Source organism: Echinops telfairi, unplaced genomic scaffold (assembly GCF_000313985.2).
Source record: "Echinops telfairi isolate 266 unplaced genomic scaffold, ASM31398v2 ScPeMD7_7425;HRSCAF=8463, whole genome shotgun sequence".
Lineage (NCBI taxonomy): Eukaryota > Metazoa > Chordata > Mammalia > Afrosoricida > Tenrecidae > Echinops > Echinops telfairi.
The window spans coordinates 5,405,213-5,426,200 of record NW_022111325.1 but is presented as its reverse complement, the minus strand read 5'-3'; the positions used below and the strand labels follow the sequence as shown (position 1 = coordinate 5,426,200).

The 20,988-nt window shown below is 38.0% G+C and overlaps 1 protein-coding gene across 2 annotated transcripts in view; it reads left to right on the top strand.

The window, feature by feature from the left end:
- Window positions 1-20,988, top strand: part of SPTA1 (spectrin alpha, erythrocytic 1) — an 81,257-nt gene that overhangs the window by 51,251 nt on the left and 9,018 nt on the right. The window contains exons 34-43 of one of the 2 annotated variants that reach the window (XM_004714792.3): window positions 833-970; window positions 6,597-6,701; window positions 7,897-8,105; window positions 9,233-9,353; window positions 9,900-10,021; window positions 10,378-10,510; window positions 13,049-13,147; window positions 13,788-13,950; window positions 14,472-14,548; window positions 15,531-15,740. In XM_004714792.3, the coding sequence (XP_004714849.2) occupies window positions 833-970; window positions 6,597-6,701; window positions 7,897-8,105; window positions 9,233-9,353; window positions 9,900-10,021; window positions 10,378-10,510; window positions 13,049-13,147; window positions 13,788-13,950; window positions 14,472-14,548; window positions 15,531-15,740 (1,377 nt within the window). Of the gene's footprint in view, window positions 1-832; window positions 971-6,596; window positions 6,702-7,896; window positions 8,106-9,232; window positions 9,354-9,899; window positions 10,022-10,377; window positions 10,511-13,048; window positions 13,171-13,787; window positions 13,951-14,471; window positions 14,549-15,530; window positions 15,741-20,988 lie in introns of both variants that reach the window. The other variant, XM_045298429.1, reaches the window with a different exon arrangement.

Here is a 20,988-nt window from a genome sequence, read left to right as displayed (position 1 = left end):
ATCATACTTCCTAAATTTCCTAAGTCTTGCAATGCTTCCTTTAATTTTCTAGCCATGTTCCCAAGAGTCTTCAACCAAAAATTGAAATCTTCCTTTCTTTCCAATACCCCTGCAGTTTCACAGGTTAAGTATAAAGGGGTACTAAAATAAAAATGAAATTTTTTTTTCAAAACAATGTATTTTGACATTTTACAAAACAAACATCACCTTCAAAGTACTCCCCATTACACTTAATACATTTGTCAGACCTGAGATTCCATTCTTGGCACCATTTTTCAAACTCATCTGTTTGGGTGGTTGACAGCACCTCTGTCGTTTTTTTCTTCACTTCTTCTATGTTGTCAAATTACGGTCCTTTCACGTCCCTCTGCATTCATGGAAACAAAAAGAATTTGCACAGACCAAGGTCAGGTGAGTAAAGTGTATGAGGCAAGAGAGGTATCCTGTTTTTTGCCCAAAACTGGTGCACTGGGATGTCTGTGTGAGCAGGCACATTGTCATGGTGGCAAAACCAGTTCCCTGTCTGCCACAAAACAGACCTTTTTTGTTGCACACTCTTACACAATCTTTTCAGAATCTCTAAATAGAAAGCTTGATTGACAGACTTAGCTGGTGGAACAAACTCCAAACGTACTATGACCCTCATATCAGTAGAGCTTTTTCCTATTTTGGGTGATACCCCCTCATATAACTGGTCTAACATCTATGGCAGTCGAGTGCCAGCAAATTTGGAAGAGTTCCCCTCTCTAGAACCTCTTTTCACTATCCTCTCAGGTTGTCAAGATACTCAGCATCCTAATACTCAAATTACTCCTCCTTTTCTCTGGATTAGGGGCAACTGGAAGAACTGGAGAAACACTGGGACTACTTACTCGAGAGAACAATTGATAAAGGGCAGAAGCTCACTGAGGCCAGTCGCCAGCAGCGGTTCAACACGGGAATCCGGGATTTTGAATTCTGGCTCTCAGAGGTAATTGCACTAGATATACTGGAATGACGGGAGCTCCAGGCAGATGAAGATGAACCCTTAATTTGTATGAACGTGGAAGTGAGACTCTTTCCACGTAGTAAAAATGTAGGATATTCACTAAACTACTCGGTAATCTGGCAAATCAGCAGAAGTGGTGGGAATTCATGATAGGATATTAACTAATTTGGATAACTGTGTAATGTGTAATTTGGATAACTGTGAATCATAAGATGATTGTGAAGAAATTTTGAAGATTTGTTAAATAATCCATCAAATTCAAAAATCCCTTCTTGGTATCTCTAAAGAAATGTTTCTACCTCAAATGATAGAAAATGCATTACCCTTAACTTCCAAGGAAGACCATTCTACCTTTGGAAAGAACTCACCATGGGCATTTTACAGGATATTCAAATGAGCTTGCTTTAATTTTATCCCTTTCAAAAAGTCAAATTCACTACAGTAGCATTGATTTCAACACACACTAAATTCTCCTTCACTCTTCTCTTCAGTTCTTTCAACATGTTCTTCTTCATTTTTCACAGTTTTATTGACACTTCTTCCACATATCGTACAATTCAATAGTTCTGTCATATCATGAAGAGTAGTACAATCATTATCACAGTCAATTTTAGAACATTTTATTTTTGCTTGTTCTTATTGTTATTTGTAATTCTTTTTTAATTGTGGCAAAAACATTCTCCTATCCAACAACTTCTACTCTTTGTGTTGTATAATCATAATTGATATCCTTTTTCAAATGATACCACCACCATTAAGCATAAAGTTAATGTTCCCTAAGTAAAAACTCTTCCTCCTTCACCCATGGTAACCATTAGTCAAGATTGTTTTATTTTTTCTAGTAATTTTCTTGATATAATATTCACATATCCTACACTTCCATAGCTAAATAACTTTTTTAAAGAGGTGTGTATAAAGCATTACAATCTAGATCTCCCTTTCTCCTCCCATGTTCTCTGTTTGCTCCCCAATTCCCCTCACCTTTCCTACCCTCTGCCCCTGATACATCGTTGCATCTGTTATTGTCTCTATACATTCACTCCTTCTGTGCTTCAAAGCTGGAAGGCTAACAGAAACAACAAATACAAAACAAACAGAAAGAAAAAAATTATATAAAGATTTTTTATGAAAACAAAGAGGTTAGAAGAAATTCAGCTTAGGTGAATAGGGAGGTCACTTAACAAGTATGATCTTTTATCATGGTTCAGTCCACCATAATCAAGTTTACAATACTCTCTGTCAGATAGTAAAGCTGTATGGGTCCCTCACCTTTGACTAGAGGGGATGTGTCGGAGGTTTAATCTGACTAGATTCTCTGCATATGGATTTGAGGCTCCCACTGTTCTCCATAGCATTCTACGAATTGGGTGTTCACAATTGAAGCTCTGATACTTTCCCTTTCACCAAATTTGGATTTTGTAATCAGCATCTTTGAATCATAGAGGCTTGTATGCTTCTTTGATGGTGACTTAATTAAAGGAACCTTTTTTTTTTTTTTTTTTTGGAGCTGAAATTAAATGGGAGAACAGAATCCATCTGTTTGTCTAAAGTTGATATGAACAACTTTGGCGGTCATATTATTGCAGAAACAAGTACAAAACCAACAAGAATGACAACAACAAAAACCCCAAACAACAAACAAAACAAACAAAAAAAACAAAAGAAATGAAAATGATAAACATTGTCAGTCACCCTCCTGGTGTATAAGGGAATTACACTGACAATATCAAGAAGTTATCCAATGGCATAGAGTTTAAGGTACTGTTGCTATGAGGAGTATATGTGAATATAGACCAACTGAGATGCTATCCATGAATTGTTGCTTTGTACAGATTGATTTCTTAATTGAATAAGGTCTGCCTACAGGGAGCATGGCAGTTGGTGCGAGAGGAAAATTCCCTGTACTATTTCTTACAAGGGCAGATCGTTGCTTATCAGATTAATACCTGCCATATTAATGCAAAGAAAGCATGCGATACTAAAGATATAGTGGTTCTGGGTCCCTTTCATTGAAGGCCCACTAAGCCAGTACTCCCACCCAAGGTCCAACGGCTGCCATTTCCACAGCCCTGGGGTGGCCATCCTTTGATTCCTCTCTTATCAGAATATTTCAGTCATAAATTCAAAGGTAAAGTTAGTTTTGAGGTAGCGTCTAATTCATTCAATTAGACTTCCACATCGAGTCCCTGTGGTGTGGTCCTTGGGGAATGACAAGCTCCCAATACGACCAGCATCTAAGGTCATCATGGCACTTAGTCCATGACATTGTTCACAGAGGCTTGGGTAGAAACATATTCCAATGTCTACCCAGGAACATAGAACCAGGTTTATTCTCTCTTAGGTTCCCTACAAGTATTGTTTAGCAGTCCTTCCCCATGTGAAGATGTGAGGTTACTCCTGCACATTTACCCATCATACCCACTAATAGAAATACCAGGACTTCCTCTAAAAGGAAGATGCTCCTCTTCCCTGGTCTTAACTTGGTTTTCCAGTAAGGTTCTTGTCTCTTTCCTGTGGAAGCCTGTGATTGGTTGCAGCCCTGTCTCAATGTTGTATAGCATCACTTCAATGGTCTTTTCCCTTTTCATTCTTCGTGAAAGGTGTGAACCTGGCCAGTGTAAGGTCTCTTTCAAGGCGGTTCTTAGGAAGTGCACATAAGAGGGGTGGTGTATGGCTCATAGCCAGTAGGCTGACTTTCTACCCTTTTGTTTGGGAATAGGTCTCTGGTCTGTTAAATTAATTTTTCTCTTTATAATAGTGGACTCATGAAATATTTGTCCTTTTGTGATGAGCTTCACTCAACATAATAGATTCCAGGTGCTTCCATGTCTTACAGTGTTTTATGCTTTCATTGCTGTATTTTAGGTATTCCATTGTGTGTATGTACCATAGTTTCTTTATTGATTCTTCCACTGTTGGGTATTCAGGCTGCTTCCAGTTTCTTGCTATCATGAATAGTCCTGTTATAAACATGGGATAGCATATATCCACTTGTATCGTGTCTCTTATTTCTTTGGGGGGCATATGCTCAATAGTAGTATTGCTAGAATGTGTGTTATTTCAATTTCCAGTTGCTTTAAGTATGGGCATATCATTTTCCTTAGTGTATGTATGTATTTATAAGTCCCTCAATAGTGTATTTGAGTTCCATTCCCTCTCCAGCATTTGTTGTTTTCTGTTTGTTTGTTTTAATTGGGCTAACATTGTGTGTGTAAGGTGGTATCACATTGTGGTTTTAATTTGCATCTCCTGGATGATTAGTGATCGTGAACATTTTTCCATACGTTTGTTAGTCATTTGTACTTCACTTTTGGTGAACTATTTGTTCATGTCTTTTTTCCACTTTTTAATTGGGTCATTTGTTATTTTCTTATTGAGCTGTTGTAGAGTTCTGTAGATTTTGTTAATTAGACCCTTGTTCAATGTGTCATTAGTAAAAAATAGTTTCCTAAACTGGGGGCTCTCATTTTACTCTTTTGATGAAGTCTTTTGATGTGCATAAGGAATGTAATTTCAGCCTGTCCCAATCATCTATTTCATCTTCTGTGTGTGCTTCCTTTATTCTACTTGGTAGTCTATACATGCCCATCAATAGGGTTCTAAGTTTGTTCATCTTTCTCATTAATGATCCCAATAGCTTTCAGGTGTATACTTAGGTCTTTAATATATCTTGAGTTCATTTTCGTGCATGGGGAGAGATGTGGGTCTTGTTTCCTTCTTCTGCATATACAAATCCGTTTTGTCCAACACCATTTGTTGAAGAGGCTGTCTTTGTCTCATTTAATATTTCTAGGTCCTATTTTTAAGCTTAGTTGCCTATAGGCTGATCCATTTATGGCTAGGCTTTCTATCAATTTGTTTCTTTATTTCTTTTTTTTAATTTTTATCGCTAGTTGTACCAGTACCATGCTGTTTTGACCACTGTGGTTATGCAGTAGGTTTTTAGATCAGATAGTGTGAGGCTTCCTACTTGGTTCTTCTTTTTTTAAAGTTTTTTGCTTATCTTGTCTTCTCCCTACCCATATGAAATTGGTTATTATTTTTTTCACTTATTTAATGAATATGATTTTTATTTGGATGTGTATTGCATTACATCTGTAGATTGTTTTAGGTAGTGTTGACATTTCCACAATATTCCATCTACTTATCCATGAGCACAGGATATTCTTCCATTTATGTAGGTCTTTTTATTGTTTGTTTGTTTCTTGTAGTAACGTTCTGTCGTTTTCTGTGTGTAGGTCTTTTGTTTCTTAGTTAGGCTTATTCATAAGTATTTCATTTTTCATGGTTATTGAAAAGGGTATTGTTTCTTAATGTCTTTTCCACAGCTCTCTTTGCTGGTATGCAAGAATGCAATTGATCTAGTTGTTAGTTTTGTATCCCTTGATCATGATGTTTGCTGTTAGGTTTTCATTTATGGCTTTTATTATCTTGAGGAATTTCCTTTCTATTCCTATTTTGTTGAGTGTTTTGATCAAAAATGGGTATTGGATATTGACAAATGCCTTTTCTGCATCTACTGATATGATCATGTGGTTTTTATTCTTTGCCTTGTTTATGTGGTGGATTACATTGTGTGTTTTTGAATATTGATCTATCCTGAAATGAATCTCACTTGGTCATGGTGAATTGGTTTTTTTGGATATGATATTGGATTTTATTGACTAGAATTTCATTGAGGATTTTTGTATATGTGTTAAAAAGGGATGTTGGTCTGTAACTTTCTATCTTTATGAGATCTTTTCAAGTTTGGATATGAGTGTTATGCTGGCTTCAAAGACCATGTGGGCATTTGTTGTCCTCTTTGATGTTCTGGAATAGTTTGTGTTCTATTCTCTGAATACTTGGTAGAATTATCCTGTGAAACCATCTGTGCTTTTCTTGGTTGGAATTTTCTTTATGACCAGCTCTATTTCTTCTTTTGTTAGGAGTCTGTTGAGTTTTTCAATATCTGTCTGTATTATTTTGAGTGGACGATGTATTTCTAGACATCTGTGGATTTCTTCTAGATTGTCTAATTTGTTTGAATGCAGTTTTTTGTAATAGTGTTATTGTTTTTATTTCATTTGTATCTGTAATGTCAACCTTTTCATGTCTTATTCTGAGTAGTTGCATAATTTTCATTTTTTCTTTTAAGTTTGCTAGTGGTCTGTCAACTTTGGTAATCCTTTCAAAGAACCCGCTTCTTGTCTTTTTTTATCCTTCCATTTTTTAGTTTTGTTTTCTGTATTGTATGTATCTGCTTTGGTCCTTATAGAAATATATCAAATTTGTTTACTATACTATACCCAGTTATGAACACAATACCAGGCAGGAAGTAAAAATTTAATAAATGATTTTCAGGTATATATATAAAGGCTGGGATTATTTCCTTAACCCTTACTGGGGAAGATTTGAAGAAATAGCAGCTAATTATATTTTCTTTTAAGACAATTTTTACATTTTCTACTCTATTTACTAATGGTGTATTATTGTTAAACATTTTAAAGTATCATTCTATTTGTTGGTAGCTACAATATTCACTATTGTGAAGGAAGAAGTCATATATATAGGGACAGAGTGCTTGTTTATTTTCTATTTTTATTATTTCTTATTTTTCTATTCCCAGGCAGAAACTCTGCTGGCCATGAAAGATCAAGCTAGGGATTTGGCTTCAGCAGGCAACCTGCTCAAGAAACATCAGCTGTTGGAAACAGAGATGTTGGCCCGAGAGGTAAGTAGTCATGGATTCCCAGCCACTGGCCAAAATGGAAGTGCTAACTCCTTTCATAGAAACCATTTGAGAGCACAGCCTTATAAAGCTAATCTTAGTATTCACTGTCAGCACTTATTCTAACGGAGTCAGATCCATGGATTTGGGAGAGTCATTATAACAGTCACTATTAACCAATCATCATTAAGCTCTAGATTGTAAGACTCAAAAAGTGAATCCCAAGATTATCTGCTTATCTTTTCATTATTATTATTAATACAAGTGTGCAAATGCACTGTTTTCCAAATATTTTCCATTTACCATGTCATTATTTTTAAAAGTGTATTTTGTGGAATTTAATAGATAAAAATGAAATCAGGTGGAGACAGGTGAAGTTGTAAAGTATGGATAAAACTATGCATACATTCTGAACATTCCATGAGGGTTCCAGTGGAACCCTAAAAGTAACCAGAAATTGATTGTGAGAGTTTGACTTCACTCTAGCGAGGATGTTTATTACCAATCTTACTCCATGATACATCTGTATCATTAAATAGAAGGAAGGAAAGGAAGCCAAAAGCTCTTTAAATACACAGCCTCAGGACTTGCCTATGTCCGCTGTGCTATCACAGGATAATAAAATTAAAAAGAGATGCACACACACACAAAAAGACCTGCCACAGAGAAAATTCTGACTTATAGTGACTCTATTGAATGAAGCAGAACTTCTCCATAAGGTTTTCAATACTATAAATCTTTATCGGAGAAGCCAGCCTCACTTTACTTCCTTGGAGAATCTTAGATAGAAGAAAGGCTGTAAAATTTCTGGTGTGTTGTATGGCCAGTCAAAAATATTTATTTTATTATACTCTCTGTCGCTACAAAATTCACTGCTATGAAGGACAAAAGTCATATATATGGAGAGTGCTTGTTTATCAAGATCTTATTGTCTATTTAAGGAGTTAGGCTAATACAGTTGAAAACATCAGGCGAAAGAACAAGAAGCTAAAAGTCAAATATAAATGGAAGTAAAAGCCATATTGTCCTTACAACTCTATGGTTTACTCAATATCCAACCTGAGTTAGAGTACACCATGAAATTCACTATCATCAAAAGCAATCCTTTTGTCTTAGACTTTGAGTTTAAAGCAGAGGTAACCACAAATTTACTTACTGTGACTCTATGTTCATGGAGTAACCTGGATCTGTTTTTTAGGATGCCCTCAAGGACCTGAATGAATTGGCTGCTGATCTGCTCTCCAGTGGCACTTTCAATGTAGATCAGATTGTGGAAAAAAGGGATAATGTCAATGAACGTTTCCTGAATGTCCAGAATTTGGCTTCTGCACACCATGAAAAACTGAAAGAGACCTATGCCTTGTTCCAGTTCTTCCAGGACCTAGATGATGAGGAATCTTGGATAGAGTATGTACTGTCCACTCAAAGTAGGAGAAAAATCCAAAAGAGTAGATGGTCCATCAAATTTGTTTTTATTTAATGATGGAATCAAATATTTGAGTGTTCCTTACAGTCGGTATTACTTTTTAATAATGTTTGCTTCTGCCTAAAGTTAACATGGTTTTATTTTTCTCAAATTTCGTCACTGGGTGTGGATAGAGAGAGATGAGCATAGAGGGAGTGGAGAATAGCTCACATGGATGCTGAAAACAAAATGAAAAGGCGATATATATTTGTTCTAGATTCTAAACTGAGTGTTGCTCCAGGAGACTGCTGGTCATTTACATAATTTATCCAGCTGTCACAATGCTGTCAGTATCTAATATGTCTTATACAACTGGATTGGATAGAGAACATTACATAGTTTCTGTCCTGCTTTCATTGTCAATTCTCTTTCTTTTAATAAATAATAATATCTGGAAAATTTTGACACGCAAAATTCTTTTTCCTACTTCCTATTTAATGTGCCTCATTGTGTTCCTCTCCAACAAACTTACTAGTTCTTACTAGTGACCAATGAATTAAAGGGAAGCACCATACATAGAGCTTTTTCCTCTAACAGTTGTCTCTACTTTTAGGGCAATAAGCAGACATTCCTAAATAAATTTAGAAACAGTGAAATAAGGTAATATTGCATATGTAGTTTCTTACTGTTCCTCATGATGGTTTTCCCACTTTCTATACTCTGAACCATCCTAATTTTCATCACTCTTATCACGTCAACCTGTGATATTGCTTCTTCTTAAGTATATTATTTAGGATGGTATTTTTGTGAAAATGGTTGAGAACAGGATGTAACATCAACTTGCAATGGCCTAAGTCAGAAATAATGTCATAAGCCAGGGGACAGCATGTAACAATAACTTGTATTGGCATGTCAGAAACAGCACGTAACATTAATACTTGTAATGGCGTAATTTGTAATAAATATCAATTACAGTCAGACAGTAACTGATATTTATTAATAATTTGTTGTTGTTGTTGTTTATCACAGCAGAACTTACCACCTCCCTAGTTCCAACCACACACACATCTACACATGTTTGAAACCATTGCTCTAAGATGACAGCTTTCTTTTTCTTACTTTTTCCCAGGGAAAAATTGGTCCGAGTGAGTTCTCAAGACTATGGAAGGGATCTTCAAGGTGTTCAGAACTTATTGAAGAAGCACAAACGTCTAGAGGGAGAACTGGTGGCACATGAGCCTGCCATCCAGGTAGGAATCATAGAATATCTGAGCTAGAAAGACAGAGATCAATTAGAGCTAGTCATTCATGTTATGTATAAGTATAAGGGGACAATAATATGTGAAGGTTGTGTAGGTCACATAGTTAGATATTGAATTTACACATGTTCTCATCTCCTATTAATAAAAGAATTTTTGTCCAACAAACCATGGTCTAACCCAGGAGAGTAACACATGTAATACTCCTGGTACAGTTGTTGACAATTAAGATGAAGATTGGGACATGTGGAAAAGGTGTTTCTGAACATATGACAAATTTTGATTGGCAGCAGTGTCAACCTATGATCCCAATAACCCATAAAACAGTCCATTGAGTAATCTGGTACAGATGCTGAAATATTTATCAAAATACCTAGATACATTTTAATTCTCTTGGGATTTTTCAGGATAGCTCCAAGTCACATACACTTTAAACATTATCTAGAAAGTAGGAGAGAGAGAAACTTTGTCAGGGAGGGGCCACAGCTAAAAAGGAGCAATTGTTGGGTGCTGAAACGTAAGCGATGCTTTCTTCAGAATGTGCTAGATACGGCAGACAGACTCGGGGACAAGGCTGCCGTGGGGCGTGAAGAGATCCAGGAACGACTGGCTCAATTTGTTGAACACTGGGAGAAACTGAAAGAGTTGGCAAAGACTCGGTGAGTGAGAGATAGGAGTCTCTGTTCTCTCCTGGGTTGCCCCAAATCTGCGCGTGTCCTTAAAGTTTCCTATAGAGTAGAGCTCTGGTAAGGTACTGGGTTCTATGTTGTTTGGCTAAGAACTCTTAGCAGTTCAAAACCACAAACTGTTCAGCAGAAGAAAGGATTTCTATTCCTGCCCACAAGGCAGTTCTACTTGGTCATATACAGTTGCTGTAGGTTGGTATTGATTCTATGGAAGTGAATTGTTATTTTGGCTTGAGATTAGATAATATAGGAAAGTGGTTATACTCCTATTGTCTTATAATTTTTCTTATCCTTTATCTGGTTTTACATCTATTCCTACCACATTACAGAGGGCTTCGGTTGGAAGAGTCACTAGAATATATGCAATTCATGGAGAATGCTGAGGAGGAAGAAGCTTGGATTGGTGACAAGGAAGCCTTGGTTGCCCGGGAGGATTCTGGGGACACATTGGCTGCTACTCAGGTCAGCAACAGTTTCAATCGACACATTTTCTTTTCTTTAATTTGGGCCTTTTATAAAGCAGCCAATATTTTCACCAGTGAAACCTTAAACATTTTCATAGTGAGGACAGAAATGTGAATAATTCTTCCAACTTCAAATATCAAGTTCAAAATATGAACGTGACTTGTCCAAGGCCATAGGACCACTCAGGTGTGAAAGCACAACTCAAATCACATTCTCATGATCTCTGATGTGTCTTGAGTCAAAGTCATCATTGATAAAGATGAAGAGACCTGTTTTTACAGGGATGGATTTTCTAACCAATATCAATGATCATAGAGCCATCTCTGACTCATTATAATTCCATCTGTGCCAGAATAGAACTGCACTTCATAAGATTTTGAATAGCTAACTTTTCAAAATTAGGTTGCAAGCCATTCTACCAAGATGCCTCTGAGTATTAAACATTTACACCTCCCATAAAGACCTAGATTCCCCCAACATCTCCAAATTAGATGTTATGCTGATTTGGAAAACTTCATCCAAAGATGGCCATTAAAAATATAATTTTTGGGGAAGGGCCTTGTAAATGGAGTCTAGCACATATAGATACCATTTCTATGCAAGATTGTCTTTCCTAATGGACAAGTTTTATGTGTTCTTAGGTTAATAAGGATTTTGACAGCTTCTGAGACAATGATTGCAAAATGATGACACTTCAGGGAGCAGGAGAACTGTACTGATGGGAGAGTTATCAAAAAATTTTTGACAGTTTATGTTTCTGTGTTATCTGACATAAAATAAAGGAGTATTAGACTGTCAAAAGAAGAAATCTTAGGAACATAAAACTCAAAGTACCAACTTCTTTTAGTTGGGGACATTTTAAAAGACATTAAACATTGATGCATTAGTTATTACTCAAAAGATTTTTATTAAAAAAAGAAAGCGGGGGGTGGGGGTGGGGGTGGTGGAATCATATCATCGTCAATGAGGGTGGCGCGTGACGGGGACCCAATGCCTATCTCTAGACAACTGGACATATCTTGCAGAGGGGTAGTGGGGAGGAGATGAGTCACTTAGGGTTCAGTATAGCAATAATGAAACCCACAACCTTCCTCTAGTTCTTAAACACTTCCTCCCCCCAACCACCAGGACCCCAATTCTGTCTTGCAAACCTGGTTAGACCAGAGGATGCACAGCGGTACAGATGGGAATTGGAAATGCAGGGAATCTAGGACAGATGAATCCCTCAGGACCAGGGGTGACAGTGGCAATACCAGGAGGGAAGGGGGGGTAGAAAAGGGAAATTGATCACAGAGATCTACATATAACCTCCTCTCTGGGGATGGGCAGCAGAGGGGTGGGTGAAGGGAGACGCCGGCAGTGTAAGATAAGATATAATAATAATTTATAAATTATTAAGGGTTCATGGGGGAGGGGGCAGTGGGAAGGGAGGGGGAGGGGAAAAAAGGAAAATGAGCTGATTCCAGGAAGCCAAGAGGAAAGCGAATTTTGGGAATGATGAGGGCAACAAATGTATAGGTGTGCTTTACACAATTGATCTATGCATTGTGATGAAATGTATGAGCCCCAATAAAATGATTAAATATTTTAAAAAAGAATATGATGCATCAAAAATATGTTTCTTTTAAAAAGTGATTTTATAAGAGGTGTATTAGTTAGAGATTATCTTTATAATCTGTATAAAGATAAAAGTTATCTTTCTTTAGCCTGTATTTTTATGAGGTGCTTGAGGAAAAAAGGATAGAATATATTTCTGACACAAAGCAGGCAATAAAGCCAGCAGTGGAGGTATAGTGCTGGACTAAGGGTGGTTGAGTTATCCTGTAGGACAGCACTAGGGTCTATGAAGGAATATTGTCCTTGTCCCTCTTTCTCACCTTTCTCTCTATTTTACAAGATCCATAGGAATCACAGCCCCATAAAATAAACAGGAAGAAAAGATTTGAAGTGATATTCAAATAGAATACACTTATACTTAAACACTTTTCCAAATGAATGTTCAGGGATATATCCAAATTTTACATAAATATATCATCTCAACCAAAAACCTAGTACCAAAATCCAGAAAGACATAAAGTCACATGGTGCACTAGCAACTGTGTCCCTTATATTCCTTTGGCTGTTTTTGGTAAGATGGTTCTGTTTGACCCAGGAAACATTTCATGGAATGCATTTAGTAGAACTATGCAGGAGGAAAAGCAGCTCTGGTGGCATTGTAGGTTGAGCATTGTGCTAACAGCAAGGTCTGTGGTTCAAACCCATGAAATGCAACCTTAGGAGAAAAAAGAATGTTTGCTCCCATAAAGATTTACAGCCTCAGAAACCCTAAGGAGCAGTTCTGCTATGTCCTACAGGGTCCATATGAGTCAAAATTGACTCGATGTCAAGCAATAACAGCAACATCCAGTAGGGAGTAGACACTTTCTTCCAGTTTAGGTGAATTAGATCAGGTGAAAGACTGCAAAGGGAACAGGATGTATGTGGGATAGCTTTTCAGCCTGAAGCATTTGAGTTCTCACTGATTCATTTTTACAGAGTTTGCTAAAGAAGCATGAAGCTTTGCATAACGACTTCGCTGTCCATGAAACCCGAGTACAAACTGTGTGTGTTCAAGGGGAGGACATTCTGAGTAAGGTGAGTCAATTCGGGGATTCAATGTCAACTTTTTTTTTTTTCATAAAATGATTGGTCTAACTTTGTTACTATTTTCTACACCATTTTTATTCAACAAATAATGATCTGCCAAGATTTTTTTCTAGACAGTTTTACCTTCCAGTTCTCATCAGGTGCTTTACAAACTTCCGGAATCTCGCAGCACTTCCAGATCGCTGTGAGGGATATGGTGCTGATAAAAATGTATCAATGGCTTTGGCTGCCGAGCACTGCTGGGATCTGAAGACATTTCTTTGTTATCTTGGAGGAAAAGGACAACACGGAAGGCTTTTTATAATTTGAGGCTTGTTCGTCTCTTTAAATTCCTGTTAATGCAAAGCTTCGCCGAACTAAGTGCTATGCAGAGATAAAATCCTCTGTTTCAGTAGCCTACACCAAGAAGAATGTCCTAATTACAGGACAGCCATGAGACTATTGTTTAGTTGCTGCAATAGAAAAAGACCATTTGAGATATATATGGACAATAGGATAGCTGCACTCTTTAACAGGAAAGTACTTAGATTTGGGCTGAGAGCTTTTTAACGATACTAAAGAACTTCCAGTTTCCTCTCCTGAAAACTAACCTGCCATTCCCCTTCTCTCCTGCACGTTGGTGCTGTAGGAGGGCAGTCAGCAAAAGGAGAAGATCTCTGCCAAGATAGAGGCCCTCCATGAAAAGACGCCTAGTCTGGCCAAGGCAATAGCTGCTTGGAAGTTGCAATTGGAGGACGATTATGCCTTTCAGCAGTTTAACTGGAAGGCTGATGTTGTAGAAGCTTGGATAGGTATGGGACTCGAGCCCCTTAGTTTGGAAAAATGCTGATAAATCCCCTGTGTGTAACGTGGGGGTAGGGGTGTTTCCTGCATCACTTACAGCACCTGTTTACAAGTACACTTATTTATATACACACATAGATGAACACACGCAACGAAACATGCTGATGAGGTGACTGCCAGCATTGCAAAGGAAGCAGTTTGGGGATTTCATGTGTGGTATACCGAAAGGTAGAGCCAAGGGGAGATATTATAGGAAATAAACTTCGTTTGAGTCAGGTCTAATTCATAGATAATCTGCATATTTTCCTTTGTTCTATAAAATACTCATTTCTCTTGGCCTTACCTCTGTTTCTCAGCTTTGTCCTGTATAAACCTAGGAAAATAACCCATTGGGTTTCTCTGTTCCCAGATTCTAGGAAACAGCCACATTGACCATTGTGAGACTATAGTATATAGATTTTTCCCCTCATGACCGTAAAGAGGCAGACCAACTCTATTTCTCCTCTTAGTAATTATTTTTGCCTTTTAGCTGAGAAAGAATCAAGCTTAAAGACAAATGGTGATGCTGCAGATCTTGATGCCTTCCTCACTCTCCTGGCCAAGCAGGTGAGCAAGGGCTGCATTGCTGGGAGATGCTCGTGATTCCTAAGACTCGGGTGACACAAAGTTTAGTTTTCTGTCTGAATTTAATTTAATCTCTGAATTTTGTGATTTTACTGTCAATAGGCTCTGTAATTGGTAGTGCTATTAATTTGGTAAATTCATTCCTAACTTCTTGCCTCTCTCTTCTGTCTCCTTCTGCTTTCATATTCTTTCTCCCTCTGTTCCCTGTCAAATATCAGATTTTAAGACTTACAACCAGTTGTTAAGATGTATCAACTAAAACCAAACCAAACACACTGCCATCAAGTAAATACTGACACATAGTGACCCTCTGTGGGTTTCCAAGACTGTAACTGTTTACAGAAGTAGACCGTCTGGTCTTTTTCTCATACAGCTGCCCATAGTTTCAATCTTCCGACCACGCAGAGCACGGCCCAAATGGATGAGTGGTCTAATACAAGGCACTGTGTTAAAGCTGTAAGCAGAACTCCCTAAATTTTGATATCAACATTTCTGCAGAAAATTCATTTGTATATCTGGGTTTATATATCTATATATTTATTATATATAAACATATTTTGTTTAGATATTTATGAGATGCTAAGAAGAGCACTGCTACTAATAAGAAAACAGAATGTAATGAGTAATATAAAAGAATTTTAGAAAGATATTTGCTATGGGAAGCCTCTAATTTTATTAGAATAATTTGGAAAATCATTATGATCTAATCTTTCCTGATCATTAAATTTACATCTAGCCTCATACCCAAATATAATATGTACAGCCACCTGAAACGCAACTATAAATCCAGCACCAAATATTCACTTCAACTTCTAAGTTATAGTTCCATTTTTTTCTCCCCAATTCAACTGCTACTTAACTCTCAGCGTGTCCAGGGCTAAAACCTAGTAGAACCCATGTGCACATGACACCTTAAACTCCACCCTGTTTTCCCATTCACAGCCTCTTTGTGGGTCTTTCTCAGGATACTTTGGATGCCAGTTTGCAGAGCTTCCAGCAAGAGAGACTGTCTGAGATCACTGACCTGAAAGACCAGCTTGTGGCCGCTCAGCACAGCCAGACTAAAGTCATAGAAGAACGCCATGCTGCCCTGCTGAGGCGCTGGGGCCAACTACTGGAAGCCTCTTCAGCCCATAGACAGAAGCTTCTAGAGAAGCAGTTGCCCCTACAGAAGGTAAAAAGAATATAATGATGTATGATCTAACCAAACCAAAACCCACTGCCATCAATTCCAATTCATAGCAACCCTATGCAACAGGGTAGAACTGTCGCAGAGGGCTTCCATGGCTGTAATCTTTACAGAAGCAGAATGCCGCATTTGTCTCTCAGGGCGTGGCTGGTGGATTCAAATCACCAACCTTTTAGTTAGCCCTGAGTGTCCAACCACTGAGTCATCAGGGCTGTTGGATGGATGACCAGGCTTCTGTGAGCTTTATATTAGCTATGGAATCTAGAAAGAGTAACTCAAAGCCTGGATTAGATAATCTGCAGATATTTGAGTGCTGTGAGAGCAATCGGGGAGACAACTTGTTTTCATCCTTGTTTTGCTTGATCAATTCTCCAGCTGACTGGAGATGGATGCCACATACATGTAATGGAAGGGGAAGTTGAACCCGAAGGTGGATATACACCGTGCATGGTACAGCTGAACCTGCCAGTCAGGAAGCCAGGTTGTCTGAGGTTGTCTCGACCTCAAATAAAAGGTTTATTGGATAAATGCAATGTTGATAAAACTGATCTCTTACACACCTGTCTTACTGAAGAAGTTTCTATAAGTTACTTAACATCTATGAAACTTTATTCCTTTATGAAATGGAGATACTATTATTATCCCAGCTGGTATTTCTCAATTATTATTGCCAAAAGATACAATGGATATCAAAATGCAGTTTGAACCAGGAATATATACACAAATGTAAGTGATTAAAAGGAATAAATATACAGATGTAAGCAATTAAAAATGTTAGTGATTAAAGTTAAGATATAAATGAAGATAGCTAATGTATTAAGTGTTGATCTTAAATGATACTAGTCAGTAAAGGAAATCAAGATGATTAATGAAATGGCTGAGTAATCTTAGAACACAAGAAAACGTAATACCTGGCAACAAGTATAAACAAGGTAGACGGGGTGGGAGGAAACAAACATACAAATAAATATCACAGCGAGTCTATACCCTTGCTTAATTTTTACTTTGTCAAAAGACACAGGTCCTATGGGAATACATCTTAACTGAAAACACTGTCAATTAAATGTGCACCTTTACACACATATATAATCTTTCATATAAAGAGAGGTCTCACTTTTATTCTGTTTGAATTCTCAAACTGAAGATAGTTTTGAAAATTTATTTTTATTCGGGAATAGTTGTAAACAATTCATTTAGTACCGAAAATTATGAAAAGAAGATGAAGTCTGTTCTAGGTTTTTGTGTTCTTTCTGGTTGGAGGCCACCATTTTTGTGCTTCCACGACTCCAACATTTTCAATATTTCCTGCTGAAATAAGCACAGAATGAGAAATAATATCCTACTAGATTCACAATCACCCCCTCTAGTTTAGTCAATTATTTTCCTCTTTAAACCTCATGTTTAAAACCAAACCTAACCTGTTGCCAGTGAGTAAATTGCGACTCATAACAGCCCTATGAGACGAAATAGGACTGCACGTTAGGGTTTCCAAGGCGGTCATGTTGATGGAAATGGTCCTGGTGGCACAGTGATTCGGAGTTTGGTTTATAAGCTAAAATGTACTGGTTCAAACTTACCAGCCCCTTTAAGGGAGAACGATGTGGCTGACTGCTTCTGTGAAGATGTTTAGCCGTAGAAGCCCTAGGAGGAAACGCCTCTGTGTCCTGTAGAGTCACAACAAGTTAGAGGGACCCGACAGCTACAAGTTGGTAATCTCCATGGCACCACTACGGCTTCTTATCCTTACATACTTAAGGAATGAAAATGCCGTTTATACTTGCTTGAGTTAAATAATTTGAAATTATGATATAATGACCCCAAAATCTATCATTCCTATTAAATATAATCAGGGTTATTTTTAATCACCTACTATTTGGGGCTTCCATTTCTAGTCAGCTGGAAAACTGATGAATCAAAACAAAGATAAAATCAATTTGTCTTCCCAATCCCTCGCACAGCACTCAAATATCTGCAGATCATCAAACCAGGGTTTTGAGTTACTCTTTCTAGATTCCATAGCGACTCCAAAGCTCTCTGAGGCCGGGTCATCCATCCAACAGCCCTGGTGATTCAGTGCTTAGACACTCGGGGGTTAACTAAAAGGCTGGTGATTTGAGTCCCCAGGCTACTCCATGAAAGACAGGTGGCAGTCTGCTTTTGTGAAGATTACTACTTTTTTTAACAATTCATCCTACTTTTCTTGTTCAGTCACTCAGAAAACTTATCCATTTGGAGCATCTAGATAACTCTGTCTATATAGACAGATTCATGCTGAAGATATAGTTCAAAATGTAGGCTATGGATTTGAACAGAGGTGGTTTGATATTCTTCAGACACAGAATGAGACTTGAACAAAGTTTAGAAGGAAGATAAAAAAAATTATCAAAAGGAGACAAAAAAGAGTCAGTGGGGTCATAGTCTGCAGAAGCTCAGAAGGAAAATAGAAGGAGGGAATGAAAAAAGATGGGCAGATTTGCTTGGTATATGTATTTAATAATTGATCCACTCTTTTATTCAACGACCAATTTTAAACATTGTATTAAAATAATTTTCAACAGTTTTATTGGCAAGTAATTTACATATCATATAATTCAATAGTTCACTCATTCAATAGCATCAAGGAGAATTGTACAACCACCCCCACATCAATTTTAGGGCACCCCTACCCCATGGTTTAATTGCCTCCAAGATAAGTTATGCAATCACAGTCCATTCTAGTGCTCCCTCATCCCTCCCATCTTCATTATTTACTCCTGATATCCCCTTACCCTCCCTATCATCTACCCACTCACCCCTGTATTCCCTATAACCCCTTGTATCAGTTATTTCTCCTGTGCTTCACAGCTGGGAGACCCAAAAGAAAACAAAAAAAAAGAGAATCGCACTAAGGTGGTAAGGACAAAAACATGGTAGTATACAGACAAAAATACAAATAATGCATAAAAAGGAAAAGACCCCCAAAAACATTAAAAAAAAAACAAAAAACAGTGAAGAAGTTTCAGAGAATTCTCTCCACATAACTTCCCCAAGCCTTATCATCCATTTTCCAGTCCTATTTCTGACCATTGTTTTCTTCCAAGCAAAGTACACGAGTAGGAGCACCACTCAAAGCTCTGCTCATTATGAGGCGTGTCCTTCAGGGAGGTCCGAGAAAGGGACTGCAGTGCTGTCTTGGCCCACATTTGAGTGGTGCCTGCATATTATGCAGAATCAGTGGCAAACCAGCACAACTTTCCACCTGCCTTCTCAAGGAAGTGCTTATGAAGCCAGAGGTGCAGGCTAGGAAAGATAATGTGACAGACGCAGATACCCATTTATCTTTCACTTTAGAAGGAATATCATGGCACGCCCACCTAACTGGACCCGTATAAATTTCATTCAAGTAGAAAGCATTTGAATTTGTGTTGGGTTGATTTCCCATCTTCTAGCACACAGATGCCTGACCAGTAAGTCTAGAATGACTAAGGACATGGCATGGACACCATATTTTTCACTTCCTCTGACTGTGCAAGTGGGGAGGAGAATCCAACTCCACACCAGCCAAAGTCTGATCGTCTCAGGCAGATTGTCACCTTCCAAACTTCCTCTACCCTATTTTGACACCAGCTGTCCCTCCCATGGCTTGCTACTTCTCTGCTGGGTTTAAAAATCCATTGAAATGATCACACCGAGCTCACTGGCATTGCTTAAAATTAATGGGCTATTTTAGTTAGTAGTCTATAGTGAACAGTTGGGATCAGGAAAAATTAAGAATCCAGCCCAGTTGTCCAAAGCAGCACCCCCTTCTCAGTCATGCCAATAGCCATGTCTCGCTCTGATACTCAACCTCTCAGCCACATAAACTCTTGGCCTCTGTCCTGCTATGGCAGGTGTTATAAAGATGCTTTACACCGATACAAGTTCAAAAGGTACAACATTCTATAGCCAGCATCCTGCCTGAAGGCACCCAGCTTTCCTTGTTCCATGAGCTGGGGATCCCACGACTTTGTCTCATGGTTTCAGAAAGGGGATCAAGTTCGTTGCATACAAATTATGATATGGGGCTATATCATCCTACCTGAGGTAGGATGGTGAGGGTGTTTGAATGACCTTTCTAGCGGAGAGAAACTTCTTCTGGTAATCCTTTGATACTCATAACAGCCCTATGAGACGAAATAGGACTGCACATTAGGGTTTCCAAGGCGGTCATGTTGATGGAAATGGTCCTGGTGGCACAGTGATTCGGAGTTTGGTTGAGAAAAGGGGATTGCCCAGATCAATAGCTACATGTCAGTTACCAGGAGATAGATTACTTTGCTCAGCAATAAAACCACATCTGGGACAGCAGTTGCAGTTGGAGTCACCATGAGTTAAGATTCCACTAATCCACATTCATCTGTTTTGTTGCACAGGCCAAAAAAAATAAGTTAAATGGATAGGTGGTGGTAATAACCATCTTTGCAATCTTCAAGGATTTGATGTGGTACTAACCTGCAATCTGTCTAAAAAGGTAGTATTTATTCTGATAGGGAAATTCTAATGACGTATTGGCCTTTTCTGCCATTATAGCCCTTCCTCCACATATCAGGGATCTAGTGTGATAGTTCTGCCAGTTACTGAGTATTTCCATTCCAATTATCATTTGGAACTGGGGGAACAACTATAGGATGGGTTTAGGGACTCACTGGACCAATTATGAGATGGATTTGAGCTAAGATTCCATTAATAACCTGCCCTCCAATGATACTTACATAGCTGGTAAGCCATAGTGATGTTTGGGGGTCTCCTTTGATGCATGAGCTCATTTCCTTTGTGCATAAACTTGGGTCCATATGGTTCTTCTCATGACCAATATTCTTATCTTAAGTTCGAGTGAACAATGTAACAATACAGCAGTAGATCACTCAGCCTATATGTTCAGGAAGTACAGTCATATGAGAAGTTAAGTCAGAGCAGTAATGATTAAAGGGTTTTATACTCAGTGTCTACTTATTTTTATTATATAATGTAGACTCAAACCAGAATTCATTAAAAGTCCCTCTCTCAGGAATTTCTCCTGTGGCAGGGAACTAAAACCTAAAATTTATAAATGAAGCAAGATATCTCCTCTTTCAGTGTGTTAATCTGGGGAGATTAGAGAAACAAATTGTGTGTAAGAAAGAGCTTTATATACAAGAGCAATTGAATATTGAGAAAATGTCCCACTCCAATCCAGATCAAGTTCATAAGTCTGATGTTAGCTTATGTGCCCCAT